This window comes from Sturnira hondurensis, unplaced genomic scaffold (genome assembly GCF_014824575.4).
Source record: "Sturnira hondurensis isolate 20B ecotype Veracruz unplaced genomic scaffold, ASM1482457v3 Scaffold0018493, whole genome shotgun sequence".
Lineage (NCBI taxonomy): Eukaryota > Metazoa > Chordata > Mammalia > Chiroptera > Phyllostomidae > Sturnira > Sturnira hondurensis.
The window spans coordinates 756,435-769,522 of record NW_028091124.1 but is presented as its reverse complement, the minus strand read 5'-3'; the positions used below and the strand labels follow the sequence as shown (position 1 = coordinate 769,522).

General features: G+C 63.4%; 1 protein-coding gene across 3 annotated transcripts in view; it reads right to left on the bottom strand.

Moving 5' to 3' along the window:
- Positions 1 to 401: 401 nt before the first annotated feature.
- Positions 402 to 13,088, bottom strand: part of ANKMY1 (ankyrin repeat and MYND domain containing 1) — a 34,259-nt gene continuing 21,572 nt past the window's right edge. The window contains exons 16-18 of one of the 3 annotated variants that reach the window (XM_037069220.1): positions 9,207 to 9,285; positions 8,436 to 8,596; positions 402 to 841 (exon numbers count right to left, since the gene is read on the bottom strand). In XM_037069220.1, coding sequence (XP_036925115.1) covers positions 723 to 841; positions 8,436 to 8,596; positions 9,207 to 9,285 — 359 coding nt within the window. In that variant the 3' untranslated portion in view covers positions 402 to 722. Of the gene's footprint in view, positions 842 to 7,705; positions 7,901 to 8,435; positions 8,597 to 9,206; positions 9,286 to 13,088 lie in introns of those variants that run through there. The other 2 variants (XM_037069221.1, XM_037069222.1) reach the window with 2 other exon arrangements.

Genomic DNA, 13,088 nt, shown 5'->3' with positions numbered 1-13,088 from the left:
GCCCACAGGCTACGCAGGGCAGGGCTTTGGGCCTGTGGGGAGGTGGCTCGGACGGTGCCAGCATGGTGGCCCTGTGGCTGCAGCGGGCAGGGTCTGTGTGTCCCGTCCCACCCCAGGAAAGACCCCCTGCCACCCACCCTTCCTCTGCTCTGGTCACGTGGGCCCGGGATGGTTCGGGCTCCTGCCGAGTGGCTTCAGAACTATCCCACTGGGGCTGGCACCTCTCACCAGAGTGGGACCCCTGCACCAGCCACCTTGCTGTCCCACGCAGGCCTTCATGGTCCTCGACACAAAGGTGCCAACCCTGACCCCACCACCCACAGGGGTGCACCGTGTGCAGGGCCTGGCTCATCCGCCAGAGGCTGCAGCCAACCAGACCTGTGAGCTACTCAAGGGTCACTTTATTGGGGCCTCGCAGCCGACACAAGCAGCCTGGCATTCAGTGAGGCCTCCCTTCCCTGGGGCCCGGAGTGTTGAGGGCCCCCCAGCAAGGGAGGACATGTACCCTGGGAGAGAGAATGGGCTCTGTGGAGGGCCCCCCAGTCCCCGAACCTTGCGGTTCCTGCTGGCCTGGGTGCAGCACCGCCTCCAGGACCTGTGCAGAGTGGGGGCTGCATGCTCCCTGTCCTCCGACAGCCCCTGGGGGCCTGGTGCCCAGCCCCTCCACTCCCTGGGTGCGGGGGCAGCCTGGGGGTACCTCAGGGCAGCAGGGTAGCCCCTGCTCACTCCTGGTTGTAGCCGGAGTAGACCTGCTTCCACCTGTACCACATGGGCTCCTGGCGCTGGTACACCTGCTTCAGAGGCTCCTGGGCCTTTCTGAACTGAGGCAGATACGTTTTCCCTGTTGGGGAAAAGAGGGCACCTGTGAGGGGGGCACCTGGTGCCGGACAGCCCCAAGGCCTGCCCCCTGCAGGAGTCCAGGGGCCCACAGACCCCTGACGGCCCACACTGACAGCCAGCCTGTGGGCGGGCGCACTCATGCACGCTCAGCTGCACCTTCGCAAGTGCACACACAGTCGTGCACACCCTGCTCCCCCCAGGAGAGAGCAGCCCTCTGCCTGGAGGCAACCTCTCCAGAGAAGGTGCTGACAGGGTCCCTGCTGGAGTCCGGGCTGAGGCCTGATGCCGCCCCCCACCCCCCATTTTCCTAGCAAGTAAAGGGCTAGAAGCGGCGTTTTGCCTCCTGCTGGAGACGGCAGACACGGCAGGCTGCGTGTCAGGGCCACCAAAGACAGGGACAGTCTAGGGGTGGGGATGGGTGGAGGATGGGATTCGGGGAGACCCACTGGCCCTCCCTGGCNTCTCCAGAGAAGGTGCTGACAGGGTCCCTGCTGGAGTCCGGGCTGAGGCCTGATGCCGCCCCCCACCCCCCATTTTCCTAGCAAGTAAAGGGCTAGAAGCGGCGTTTTGCCTCCTGCTGGAGACGGCAGACACGGCAGGCTGCGTGTCAGGGCCACCGAAGACAGGGACAGTCTAGGGGTGGGGACGGGTGGAGGATGGGATTCGGGGAGACCCACTGGCCCTCCCTGGCCCCGCACACAGGGAGTCCAAGTGAGGCTGCAGAGAATCTGGACATTTCCACCTCCTTTTTGTGGCCACAGCTGTGATCGGGGCCCCCGAGCTGCCAGCACACACCCCTTCCCGTGCCGACCTGGGCAGCAGAGGAGCCCCCACGGTCCCCCTGTGGGAGCAGGAAACACTAGGGAGTGTGTAGTGGGAACCCCTCAGGACGCTCAGCCAGTCGCCCGCCCGCCAGGGAGGCGGGATGTGGGATGAAGTCAAAGTTTCCCCCAAGTCAGCAGCTGCCTGAGGGCAGGGGCGGCGGTGTAAGGACTGCGGGGGGCCTTCGAGGCCTCGGCGAAGGGGGATCACTCACAGAAACGCCCCCTTGCTCAAGCGGGTGAGCAGACAGGTAGAGCAGGTGTCGGGGCTCAGCCTGTGTGGCCAGGACACTGTGGACGGAGGCAGCCCTCCCTGCTGCCGGGACCCACAGAAACGCCAGCTCCGCTGGGCCTCTGCTGACCGGGCCAGGAGCAGATTCTGGAGCATTGGGGTCCACCCCCCGTGTTCAGCAGAATTGAGCTTCTTGGGACAGCAAAGCAAGCCTCCAGTGACAGGACTACAAATCCAAGTTCCAGCATAGGGAGAGGACCCCCCCGCCCCCCCCCCCAAGCCAGGACTGGGCCTGAGGGCTGCTGAGTGCTATGTGGTCTCGGAGGGAAGCGGAGAGATGGGCATTGTCCGGTGAGGACATGTCTCATCTTTAAAAGCAAACAAGAGGAAGAGAGCGGATGCAGCACCAAGTGCGGCTCAAGCGCAGATGCCCCACAAAAGGTGGCCCCCCCAGGAGGCGAGTCGGCAGGAGCTGTGAGGAACTGCAGGTGGGACCAAGACCCCCGTGGAGGGGACAGCCTGGCACAAGGGTGCAGCCCGAACACAGCCTCCAGGTGACGGGCCACCTGCCTGACATTCTGGTCACGGTGGGTCTCCTGGGACGGCAGAGTGGGGAGAAGAAGCCACTCCCAAACAGCGCCCGGCTGCTGGTGATCCCAGTGGGAAAGTGGGAAAGAAGAGGTCCCACAAACATGGAAACCAGCGCTTCAGAATGTGGGGGAGGCACAGAACACGTAAGACGGACCGAGAGCCACAGGCCACCGAGGCCACGGTGGGGCCCAGGCACCAGGGCACGGAGCCCTGAGGAAGGCCGTGACCCTGCGACCTGCAGACCACATGGCACTGGAGCAGCAACCCCCGCCACAGTGGAAATCCACGGGACAAAAATGGAGACTGGCCGACGCACCCCGCCCTGGGCAGCACGTCAGGGCGGACAACCGTCCGTCCACCTGGGTGCCAAGTGGTCACCGGGCGCTCCCACCGTCTGGTTGGTTTCTGTGATCCCGATGTTGTCGCGGGTCAGCCCGTGGTTTCCTGGGGCTCTGAAGCCTCACGCAGGGGCAGTGCCCCCAGTAAACGAGAACACAGACCACACGTGAGGCCCAGGCAGGACCTTGGCGTGGGCCCGGATCTCCCAGGTTCACGGTAAGTCTGCAGCTGTGGCCGCGGTGGGGCGGGTGGCAGGGTGGAGGGAGGTGTCCTGCTCCCAGGCTCCCTGGGTGAGCAGGGGGCTCCGCTCTGTGGAAGGAAGCCCTCGGCCCTGCCCAACGGCTTCTGCGTGCCTCCTGGGGCCCGGACGGGCCACACTCGCGGCTGTCTCTCCGGCAACGACAGGACGCGGAACCCTGACAACTGGTACATTCCAAGCCATTCAGCTCCCTGCCAACATTCCAGCCTGACACCAGCACCCTCTCCATCACCTGCCTCTGTCCCACCTGGCCCTCTCCATCCACACCTGTCTCCCTGGGCCTCCGCCCCAGGCCCCCCCAGGACCTTACCTGGCCACAGCTCAGGTATGGGACTCAGGTGAGGGAGGCCTGCAGACTGGCCCCTCCTTGCCCACCTACCTCCCTTCCATCTAAACTGGACCCTTCAGCCTGGCTTCCACCCCCACTCTGAAGTCACCCTGCCCTGGTCCACCCCACCTCACTGCTCCCCGTGTGGGCCTTGGGCTGGGCCAGGACACCTCCTTCTCAGCCCAAGAAGACCCCAGAGTCCAGGTGAGTGGTCGAGAGGCTGAAGGGGCAGGGAGACTGGAGAGAGGCTGGCGGGGGGTGGGTGAGGCGGGTGGCTGTGCGGGCGTGTTCACAAGCCAGGGGAAGGGCGGGCAAGGCTGGGAGCGGGAGAGGTCTCGTGGGCCGGCCCCAGACCACCCTCAGCAAACAGAACCTTCGACAGTCTCGTTTCCCGGAGTGTCTGGGTCCTCAGGACTCACCAGGCCTCAGCCTGCCCCTCTGACCTCCCCAACACGCGGCCCCGTGGCCCCAGCCCAGCAGGCTGCAGGCTCCTCCCCGGTGACTCGGGCATGTTCACCTCTTGTCATCCTCCAGCGGGTGACCACAGTCCCAGGAGGACGAGGCAAGGGTCCCCCAGGGCAGGCAGAGGGGTTCAGCAGTGTCATAGCACCTTCTGGAGCGAGAGCAATGCTCAGCGGGAGCCCCAAGCACAGGTGACCGAGGGGCCCCCTTTTGCTCTGTGCTGGGGGCAGTGCCAGGCCTCCACCCCTCCAGGTAGGAACGACTGGGTCCGTAACAGGGATCGCCGACCACAGGGACAGCTATGAGCCCCAGCTTCCCTGAAAGTCCAGAAGGCTGGCCAGGCTGCCAGGGACACTGGGCCCTGAGGGACAGCCGCTGGCGTGGCTGCAGCCCGGCTCCCACCAGGGTCTCGGGGACCGCACCGTGGGAGGTGAGATGGCATAGAGCTTGGCACAGACTAGGGCCAAGAGGTGCCCTCCCGAGACACCACGGCAACTGCCCAGAGCATGATGGGAAGTGGCTGGTTCTGGTACGTTCTGCAAATGGAGACAGCCCAATTTCCTGAGGAGCTGGGTGTTCAGGAGAGGGGTGGGGACGGCAGGGCTCTGGAGCCTGCCCTCGGCCAGCCAGCCTTCCAGGGACCCACGGCTGTGAGCCAGGAGGGTACGGCCACGTCACCTGGTTAGTAAAAACACAAAACCCACCCCGCTGATGGGGCAGACAGATCAGCGGGATGAAATGTGGCCCAGCGGAGAGAGTTAAAGGGTTACGCCAGGACAACTGGCTTTACTGTGACAACCCGGAGGATGGGTGCCTCACGTCCTTTAAGAAGTTGGAGGCTGAGAACGTTCCCCAGAAGTCATGAGCTGGCCTGCTACTGTCGCCTAACACCACACGACACCAGCCCCCGTGCCATGGAGGGACGAAGCAGCCACAGATGCCGGAAAGGCACGGGCTGGGACAGGGTGTCTGCAGAGACAGGAGCCAGCGACTGCCCAGAGCACAGGACGAGGACACAGCCGTAGCTGCAGACGTCCTTCGGGGTGGGTAGGAGATGTGAGGTGAGCCTGGGGTCCTGCTGGCCGGGTCGCCCCATCAGTGGGTGCTGAGGACCCGCTCTGTGCCCGGCCGTGAGCACAGCCCCACCCAGGGGGCCTGGCAGCACTCACCCCCCAAACAGCAGGTCTCCCTGGCAGGGCGGGCCTCCCGCCTCACTGTCCTCTGTGGTGCTCTGAGTGCCCAGAGCAAGCCCTCACCACACAAGAGGACCCAGACGAGAGAGGACCGGTGGCATCGTCTGGGTGTGGCAGGCGGGAGGGCTCTGGGCAGGCACGGCACAGCCTGGCAGGGGCGCATCAGGCAATGGCAAGGGATGGGCGGAACAGCCAGGACTTTGATGGGACAGCCCCATGTGGACACAGGAGCAACACGGGCCGGCCTCTGCGGCACTGGTACCTGGGGACCACAGGGCTGAGCACAGGGTAAGTGGCGGTGGTGGCGGCTTCTGGAAGTGGCTGGATTACAAAGAGCCGAGCAGACGTCCCGAAGGACTGGATGTGAGGTGAGAAGGCGAGAGGGAGCAGGGAGTGCAAACTCACATGAGCGAGGCCATGGGACCCAGCACAACACCCACCGCTGCCTGGGAGACAGCGCTGGGAACAGCCGGCTGTGTCCCCATCCAAACAAGTGTGACGAGGCCCAGCAAGACGCTCTCCCTCTGAGCAAGCGCGCACCGCAGCACGTGCGTCTCACAGGATCAATGTGTGGAGACGGCCCCTGAGTGCAGGTCGCCCTGCTTGGCCCGGGCACTATGAGCTCAGGGCAGTCGCCGGGGAGGGAGGTGCTGGCTGCGGGGCACCGACACCTCACACGGGAGCAGTCAGTCCTGAGCAGCTCAGAAATCACAGGTGAAACGGGAAGGAGTGTCGGAGGCTGGCTGCACCCTGTGTGGTCCTGTGGGGGCGGGGGCACGGCCTCCTCAGTCCCCAGCACGCAGACCCCGAAGGTCAGGCGGAGGCAGTAGCACAGAGCAGGGAACCCTCGCAGCAAATAGAGGCGCCCGGCCCCCAAGGACTCAGGAGGGTGCCGCGCTCCAGGGAACCCACACCTGTCGGGAAGAGCCACACCCTGAATGACAGGGACACAGACACCATGCCACGCGTGGGGAGGGCACACATATCCACTCGGATTCCTCGGGAGGCTGGAGGGAAACTGCCATTTCTGAGGACATGCCACGCAGACCTGCTGCGACCCTCCTGAGCGCCCTTGACAGTGACTCCTGTCGCCGGGGAACCAGCCCTCTGTGCACCCGCCAAAGGCAGACAGAGCCGGGGCCGGGGCCGCATGCCGACGACTGAGCAAGACGTGAACACCCGCTGACCCGGCGCCAGGCAGGCGCGCGTGAGACAGACCACAGGCCGGTCGTGGGGAAGGCAGGTCGAGGCCGCAGAGCCGACCATTGTTTAATGAAAAGCAAGCGGGCGTGAAAAAGCACGAGTGTGCGGGGCACTGCAGATGAACACGCATGTGTGGCCTCGTGCAGCGCCCCCCCCCCCCAGAAAGAACACGCTCGGGATGCCTGTCCTTGAGTGGGAGGTCGGGCGGTTTCTGCTGTCTTGATGCTGCCTTTCCGACAAGGAGCAGCTACGGGACGTAGCACAGAAAATAAAACCACGCGCCGGAAACTGCGTTCAGGAAAAGAACAGCAAAGAAAGATGTTTGTGCTTAGTTTACAGCATGCGGGTGACACTTTTGCTTTCCAGTGTGCACGTGGTGAGTGTGCATGTGTATACAGACAGATGGGGTTGGCAGGACAGTGTCAGCCACGTGTGTGTGCCCAAGTGTGTGCGTGGGCATCTGTACAGATGGGGCGGCACAACAGCATGTCAGCCAAGTGTACACGTTTGTGCACATGGGCACGTGTGTGCGTGGGTGCCTGCAGGGACGGGGCTGGCAGGATGTGGCCACTTCCAGGGGTGGGAACTGCAGTGGCCCTCCCTCCCCCCGTCCTGCACACACACCTCTGCACAACCCACAGTTTGGGTGGATTCTCGGCCCCATTTCAAGCGCCCTCCCCACTGCAGAGGTCGCAGAAGCCTGGGGTCCACACCCCAGCCCCTCACCAGGAGGCCTTCCTCGACCCCCACCAGAGCCGCCCCCGCCGAGGTCACGTTACTGGGCTGCCCTCGGTCTTATGGGGGCTGTGGTGTGACTCCAGAGTGGCCCAGGGTCCCGAGCTGTTCCCAGGAGACTTCCACGCTCCTTCCGGGTGCATGGCCTGGGGCCCCCGGCAAAATTCCGGATGAGAAGCCCCCAGGAGACTAGAGAAGCCTTGCAAAGCCACGCTGCAGGTGGCACCCCCACAGGATCCTGCCCCTCTGCCCCAGCCCCCCGCGCCCCCTCCTCTGTGGTCCGAAGCCGCCCCGGCCCCTGCCCCTCCCTGCACAGCCTGAGGACAGGCGCTCTCTCCCCTTGGCCCCTCCACGCACCCTCCCCCAGGGCAGGCCCCAGCACTCGTGGCCACCTTGGCCCTCCTCCACCCCAGTCCCTGCCAGTTCACACCACTGTCAACAACCCCCCCACCAGTGAATGCTCCGGCACCAGTGATGGAGACACCTCAGCTGAGTGGGCGTGGGGTGTGGGCTCCTCGGAAACCTCCAAACACCCTCCGAGCACCGGAGCCCCTTCACAGCACCCTCCACTGCAGACCTGACCCTCATCGGCCCGAAAGCTGCCCAGCCTGTGCGGGGATGAGAGGGCAGACGGCGCCGTGGCACGGACTGGGTCATAACACGGCCCATGGGCCGATTTATTGGGAGGTCCCAAGGGAGACACTGCCGGGGCGGGGGGGGGGGGTGGTGCCTGGTGGGTGCAGACTCCCGAGTTAGGCTGGTGCAGCCCAGGGAACCCCCTCCCACCTGGCCCCGGCCTGACCCCGGCAGGTGACCCAGGCAAGGCGGGCTCTGCTCTTTACGGAGATTCTTCTGGCCCTGAGCGCTCTTCCTGCGGGAGGGACCCTGGCGAGAGAACTGGCAGAGGGGCCATGAGGGCAGACCCTGGGCCAGCCACCCTCCCTGCCAGCCTTTCCTAAAAGCTCCATTTTACCGAGGGGAAACGGAGGGGACAGCAAGTGTCAGAGTTTAGAGGATTCGCATGGGGGCAGTCAGCCAGCTCCTGCATCCACCTGCTGGGAGGACAGGCTCAGCTGGCCCCAGGGGAGGGGGTATCACGCAGAGGAGGGCGTTCCCAGGGCAGCCGGCTGCTGACCTCTAGAGCCGCCTGAGAGGGTGGGTGGGGAGGAGCCTGCCCCAAGGCCAAGTGTGTGGGGTCCAGGGGAACCTGAGGCACCAGGGGCTGGGAGTCCAGCGGAGCACCCACTCGGGAGCTGTGGGTGCATGAAGCAAGGCACCTGCAGTGTGGGGAGAACGGCCGGGCTGGCTCCGTGCCCCTGGTCCCCACCATCCGGGAACTCGGCGGTGGCTGGGCCGGCAGATTCCCCAGGACCACAGGCCCTCGCTCGGCCGGCGCCTGTGTGCTCGCGGCCCGGCTGGCATGGGGACTCACCCATGGCCGCCAGGGCACCGCAGTCCTTGCCATGGAACTCGCTCCAGGCCCTGGTCTTGCAGGTCTTGCTGCAGGTCAGGATGCCGTAGCAGCGGCTGCAGGGCTGGAGGCGCACCCCCACGGAGCGGCCGCACTGGTAGCAGAACTTGAAGAAGGGGATCCTGCCAGGGGCCACGGGGGTGTTGGGTGGTGCCTGTCCCTGCGCCCCAGACCCAAGCCCGCCCTGCATTCTCCACCCGAGGACAGAGACTTGAAGACCCCTGCAGGGACGTCCATCACAGCGCCATTCAGGACAGAGAGCACGTGCCACGCCCAGCAACCCACCAGAGGGCTCGCAGCAGGGGCTGGGCAGGGGGCAGGAGGCGGGGGACCCCACATGCCGCCCTGCAGGGTGGGGAGGGTCCCCGTGCCTCCGGGAAGCAGATCCGTGGGCGTGGGTCAGCCCTGCACACCCTTGCCCTCTGCTTCGGCAGGGAAGTGAAACCAGGAGGATGCCACCCCTGCCCCCCATCAGCCCCGCCCCGCACCCCAGGGTGCTGTGGATCAGTGACACGGGTGTGTGGAGATACTTCTGGAAGAGCAGGGCGGGGGTAGAGCCGTGCTCACAGGGTGGAAGGGCTGGGAGGGGTGTGGGGCACAGGTCCATGAGACAGCACACATGTCCCGCCCAGCCACCCCCCGGGACATGCAGGGTCCCCTCGAGGTGCCCTGTGGCTCCCGCCGCCCCGTCCCAGCACACCCACAGTGGGCAGGGCCACGCCAGCCACTTACAGCTCCAGCTCCTCCGGGTGCAGCGACTTCAGCAGGCCGATGCCCTTCGGCTTCAGCCTGAAGTAGGGGGTCAGCTCCGCTGTGCCCAGAGAGACCACATGAGCCTCTGAGACCCCCCGTGGGGAGAGGGCGCTCTGAGCTGCCTGCCTCAGCCACCCTTGGGCAGCAGGCCCGCCCAGGCACTGCGGCAGGCACCTGGGACCCCCGAGCCCTGGATAGCCCACAGGCAGGTTCCAGGGGGCAGGGTGGAGCTTGGTCTGGGGGCTTTGGGGTGTCAGCAACCTGGGGGGCTTCTGTCTGCTCCTGTGTGCTTGCCCACCCTCCACAGCCTCCCAGTCGCCCTTCCTCTGTGCTCTCACCATGGGGCAGCTCCAGGGTTCTTTGGTCTGGCCCAGTGCATAGCCCACTCTGTAGTGGGGACACCTGCCGGCCACTGCGGGAGGGCACACGACGGGCCGGCAGGCGACTGGAGGGCAGGGAGTCCCACAACAGCCACGCGTTTCCCACCACATGCCCTTGCCCTGTCCTCTGCCTACACCTGTCATCCCCACGCCCCTGGGGAAGGCCGCTCGGCCTCTGCTGCCACCCCACCCCTCAGTGCAGACCCCGCAGAGAAACCCCTCGGGCCACGAGAGCAGGAAGGTGAATGCCCTTCTTCACCCCGACTCCTCCCATGCCCACCGCACGCAGGCTGCCACTCGGGCTGCTGCGGCAACCAGGACGTGGCCCCCAGGGCACAGTCTGCCAGGCAGTGTTCCGAAGGCCACGGGGCACAGGGTGCCCCTGCGAGAGGTGACAGTGGAGAACGTGGGAGCGGGTCTGGTGCCGCAGCGTCACGCCATTCCCCTGGGAGGTGCCTCGGGAATGGGAGGGGCGTTTTGTCAGGCGGAGCTGTGGCCTCCTCTGCATGGCCTGGCAGAGCTGCCCCTCGCATGCCCGCCTCCAGGTCACCGACGCAGCGCGCTGCCCACCGCCCGCGGCTGCAGTACGTTTGCAGGGGTGCATCCACCGCCACAATCAACCCGAGCGTCATCTTGCCCGCATGAGCACCCCAGATGGCCGTCACGCCCGGCCCTCCACCCCCACCCCCCAGTGACCATGGTCTACTCCGTCTGTGTGGCTTTGCCTTTGCGGACACCTGGCTCGACATGCGGCCATCTGTGCCTCACGTGTGTGAGGCCCTTCACGCCGCGGCGCGGCTCTGTGAACACACTATGAACACACATGTCCAGTGTTGGGGGACATGCGTTCACATCTGTCGGGCACACAGCCCGGAGCAGACTTGCTGAGTCGCATGGGGCCCCTGTGGCTGGCATTTGAAGGGCCGCCAGGCTGTGCTCCACCCACACGCCCACCAGGGGGCAGGAGGCCCCGCTCCACCTGCTCAGCAACGCGTGTGGTTTGGGTTACAGCCGGCCTACTGGGCGTGCATCGGTATTGCGGCGTGGTTCCGTTTGTTCGTGCCCGATGGCCAACGACGCTGGGCCTCTGTTCACGGGCGCGTTGGCCGTTCATGTGTCTGTGTCCTTTAAAGAAGTCATGCATAGATGCTGGTGTAACTAAGACCGACTCTTGTCCCTGTGCCCCTGACTCCATTTTGGCTCAGCTTTTGGTGCCGTGAACTGGGACGAAACTGCCTCAGCCAGCAGCCCAAGGCCTGGGGGGTGATGAGGGGCCAGGCTCTGGGGGCCACGGAGGTTTCTGTCCCTGGCCGTAGGGCACAGCCACCGAGGCAGGTATCCAACCAGGTGCTAGCGTCCAGTCTGAGCGACGGAGGTGTGGCTCCTGTTCCGCCCACCAGCAGCTGGCCAGACGTCTTACAGACGACCGGCCGGCGACAGAGGTGTCCAGGCAGAGCCGAGCTGTGCGGACGGGTGCACCCTCCGCTCCGGCCCCTCCCTGGAAGTGACGTCACCCCCACGCCCCGAGAATTGTCACAGGGGGCGGACCTGCTGGCTCCAGACACCGCCTGGGACCGCTGTACCTCTCTCCACCGTCGCACAGATTTCTGTTCTCACTCTCTGTGGGGTTTTCAATTCTGTCTTTCGTCTTTGTTCCTGAGCTGTGACAGTTTATTCTACACACACGCTCCTGACGAGGTGTGGGGTCTCCGCAGGTTGCCTCTTCGTTTTTTCAAGTGTCTTTGGAAGCAAAAAAAAAGTTCATTGCGACGATGTCCAATTGATCTAAGTTTTTCATGGCTCATGCTTTGGGTGTCGTATCTATGAGCCCACTGCTCGGTCTGAGGAATCACGCCTGTGTTTTCTTCCCCGAGGTTCACAGATGCAGGGCTGGTAGCTCAGGGCTTTGATCCAAACCGAATTCGTTTTCATCTGTGATGTGAGAGTCAATCTCGTTCCTTTGTGTTTGGAACACCAGGTGTCTCGACCCCACTGGTTGAAGAGACCGTCGTCCTTGCCCCGTGGAGACCTCGGTGTGGGCACGTGGTTTCCTCCTGTGTCCAGTCTGCGCCGGCCTGAGTGTTGCTTTTACGCAAGTGCCATGCTGTCTGGTGACCGTTGTTTTGCGGTGAGTTTAAAATTGGGAAATGTCAGCCCTTCCAATTGGTCCTTCTTTTCAAAGATTGCTTTGGCCATTCTGGGACTCTCGCATTTCCACATGGACTCTAGAATCAGCTTCTCACTTTGTACAAAGAAATCAGCTGGGATCCTGACACGCAGTTGGCTTCCTGTTTGCTGAAAGGTCCCTTTAATTTCTGTTTTTCTCTTTTTCCTTCATTCTTTCTCCTCACCTGAGGACATTTTCTTCCATTGCCTTTTTCCGAGAGAGAAAAATGAACGTGCAAGAGAATAATTGACTGGTTGCCTCCCATACGCACCTGGAGATCGAGAGTGATTGACTGGTTGCCTCCCGTACGCACCTGGGGATCGAACCTGTGACCCTTTGGTTACCGGACGATGCGCCAACCCGCTAAGCCTCATCGGCCAGGGCAGGTTTTAACAATGTTCTGTGGTTTTCAGGGTGTAAGCGTCACACAGCTTCTGTTCCATGCACACGTGTTTTTCGCTCTTACTGATATTATTACAAATGGGGTTGTTTTTTAAATCTCACTTTTGGTTTGTTCACGGTGACTCTGTAGGCGCACTGAAGACTTCTGTGTACGAACCACATCCTACAACCTCACCAAACAGGCATACACTTTTCATAGTGGAATAGTGGAATTTTATATTTATGTTAGTATTCTAATGTTTATACATTTCGTTTAACAACTTAACATCAGTTTTAGTTTTCGAAGTGCACTCCTAGGATTTTCAATCTGCAGACACAGTTCAGCTTTTCCTTTCTGACTGGGACGCAGTTCCCTTCTTCCTGCCTGTTTATCCTGGTGACACCTGCAGCGCGGCACGAAGGGGAAACACTGGAAGACGCTCTCCTGACCTCGGGGAGGAAACGCCCAGCCTTTCACCGTTCAAGTCCGACTCAGGCTGTGGCGCCTTTATCAGGCTAAGAAAATGCCCTCCGTTCCCTGTCGCTTGTCCTGTGCAGCTCTGGTCTAGCCCCTGGGCCCCTCGGCGAGGCAGGTGAAAAGGCTGCTGTCCTGGGCCTGTGACTAGGGACGCTCCATCGCACAGAGCAGAGACTAGTGGCTGACCCGTGCCACCAAGGGGCTGGTCCTTGGCCTCCCCTGCCATCCAGGGATGCACTGTCCCCCTCCCGGGCAGACACCTGGCATGGGCCCCCACAGTTTCCCACTAAGTCTGATTCTTTTTAGCAAGCAGAACAGAATGTTATTGCAACCAAGCAACAAGCTCCTACGTGCACAAGAGTGTGTTCTGGATCTTTCCAGAACCACCGGCCTTTCCCTGCGTCCAGGGACCCTGCAGCCACTCCCACTAATGCTTCCCCAAATCTGTCACTTGG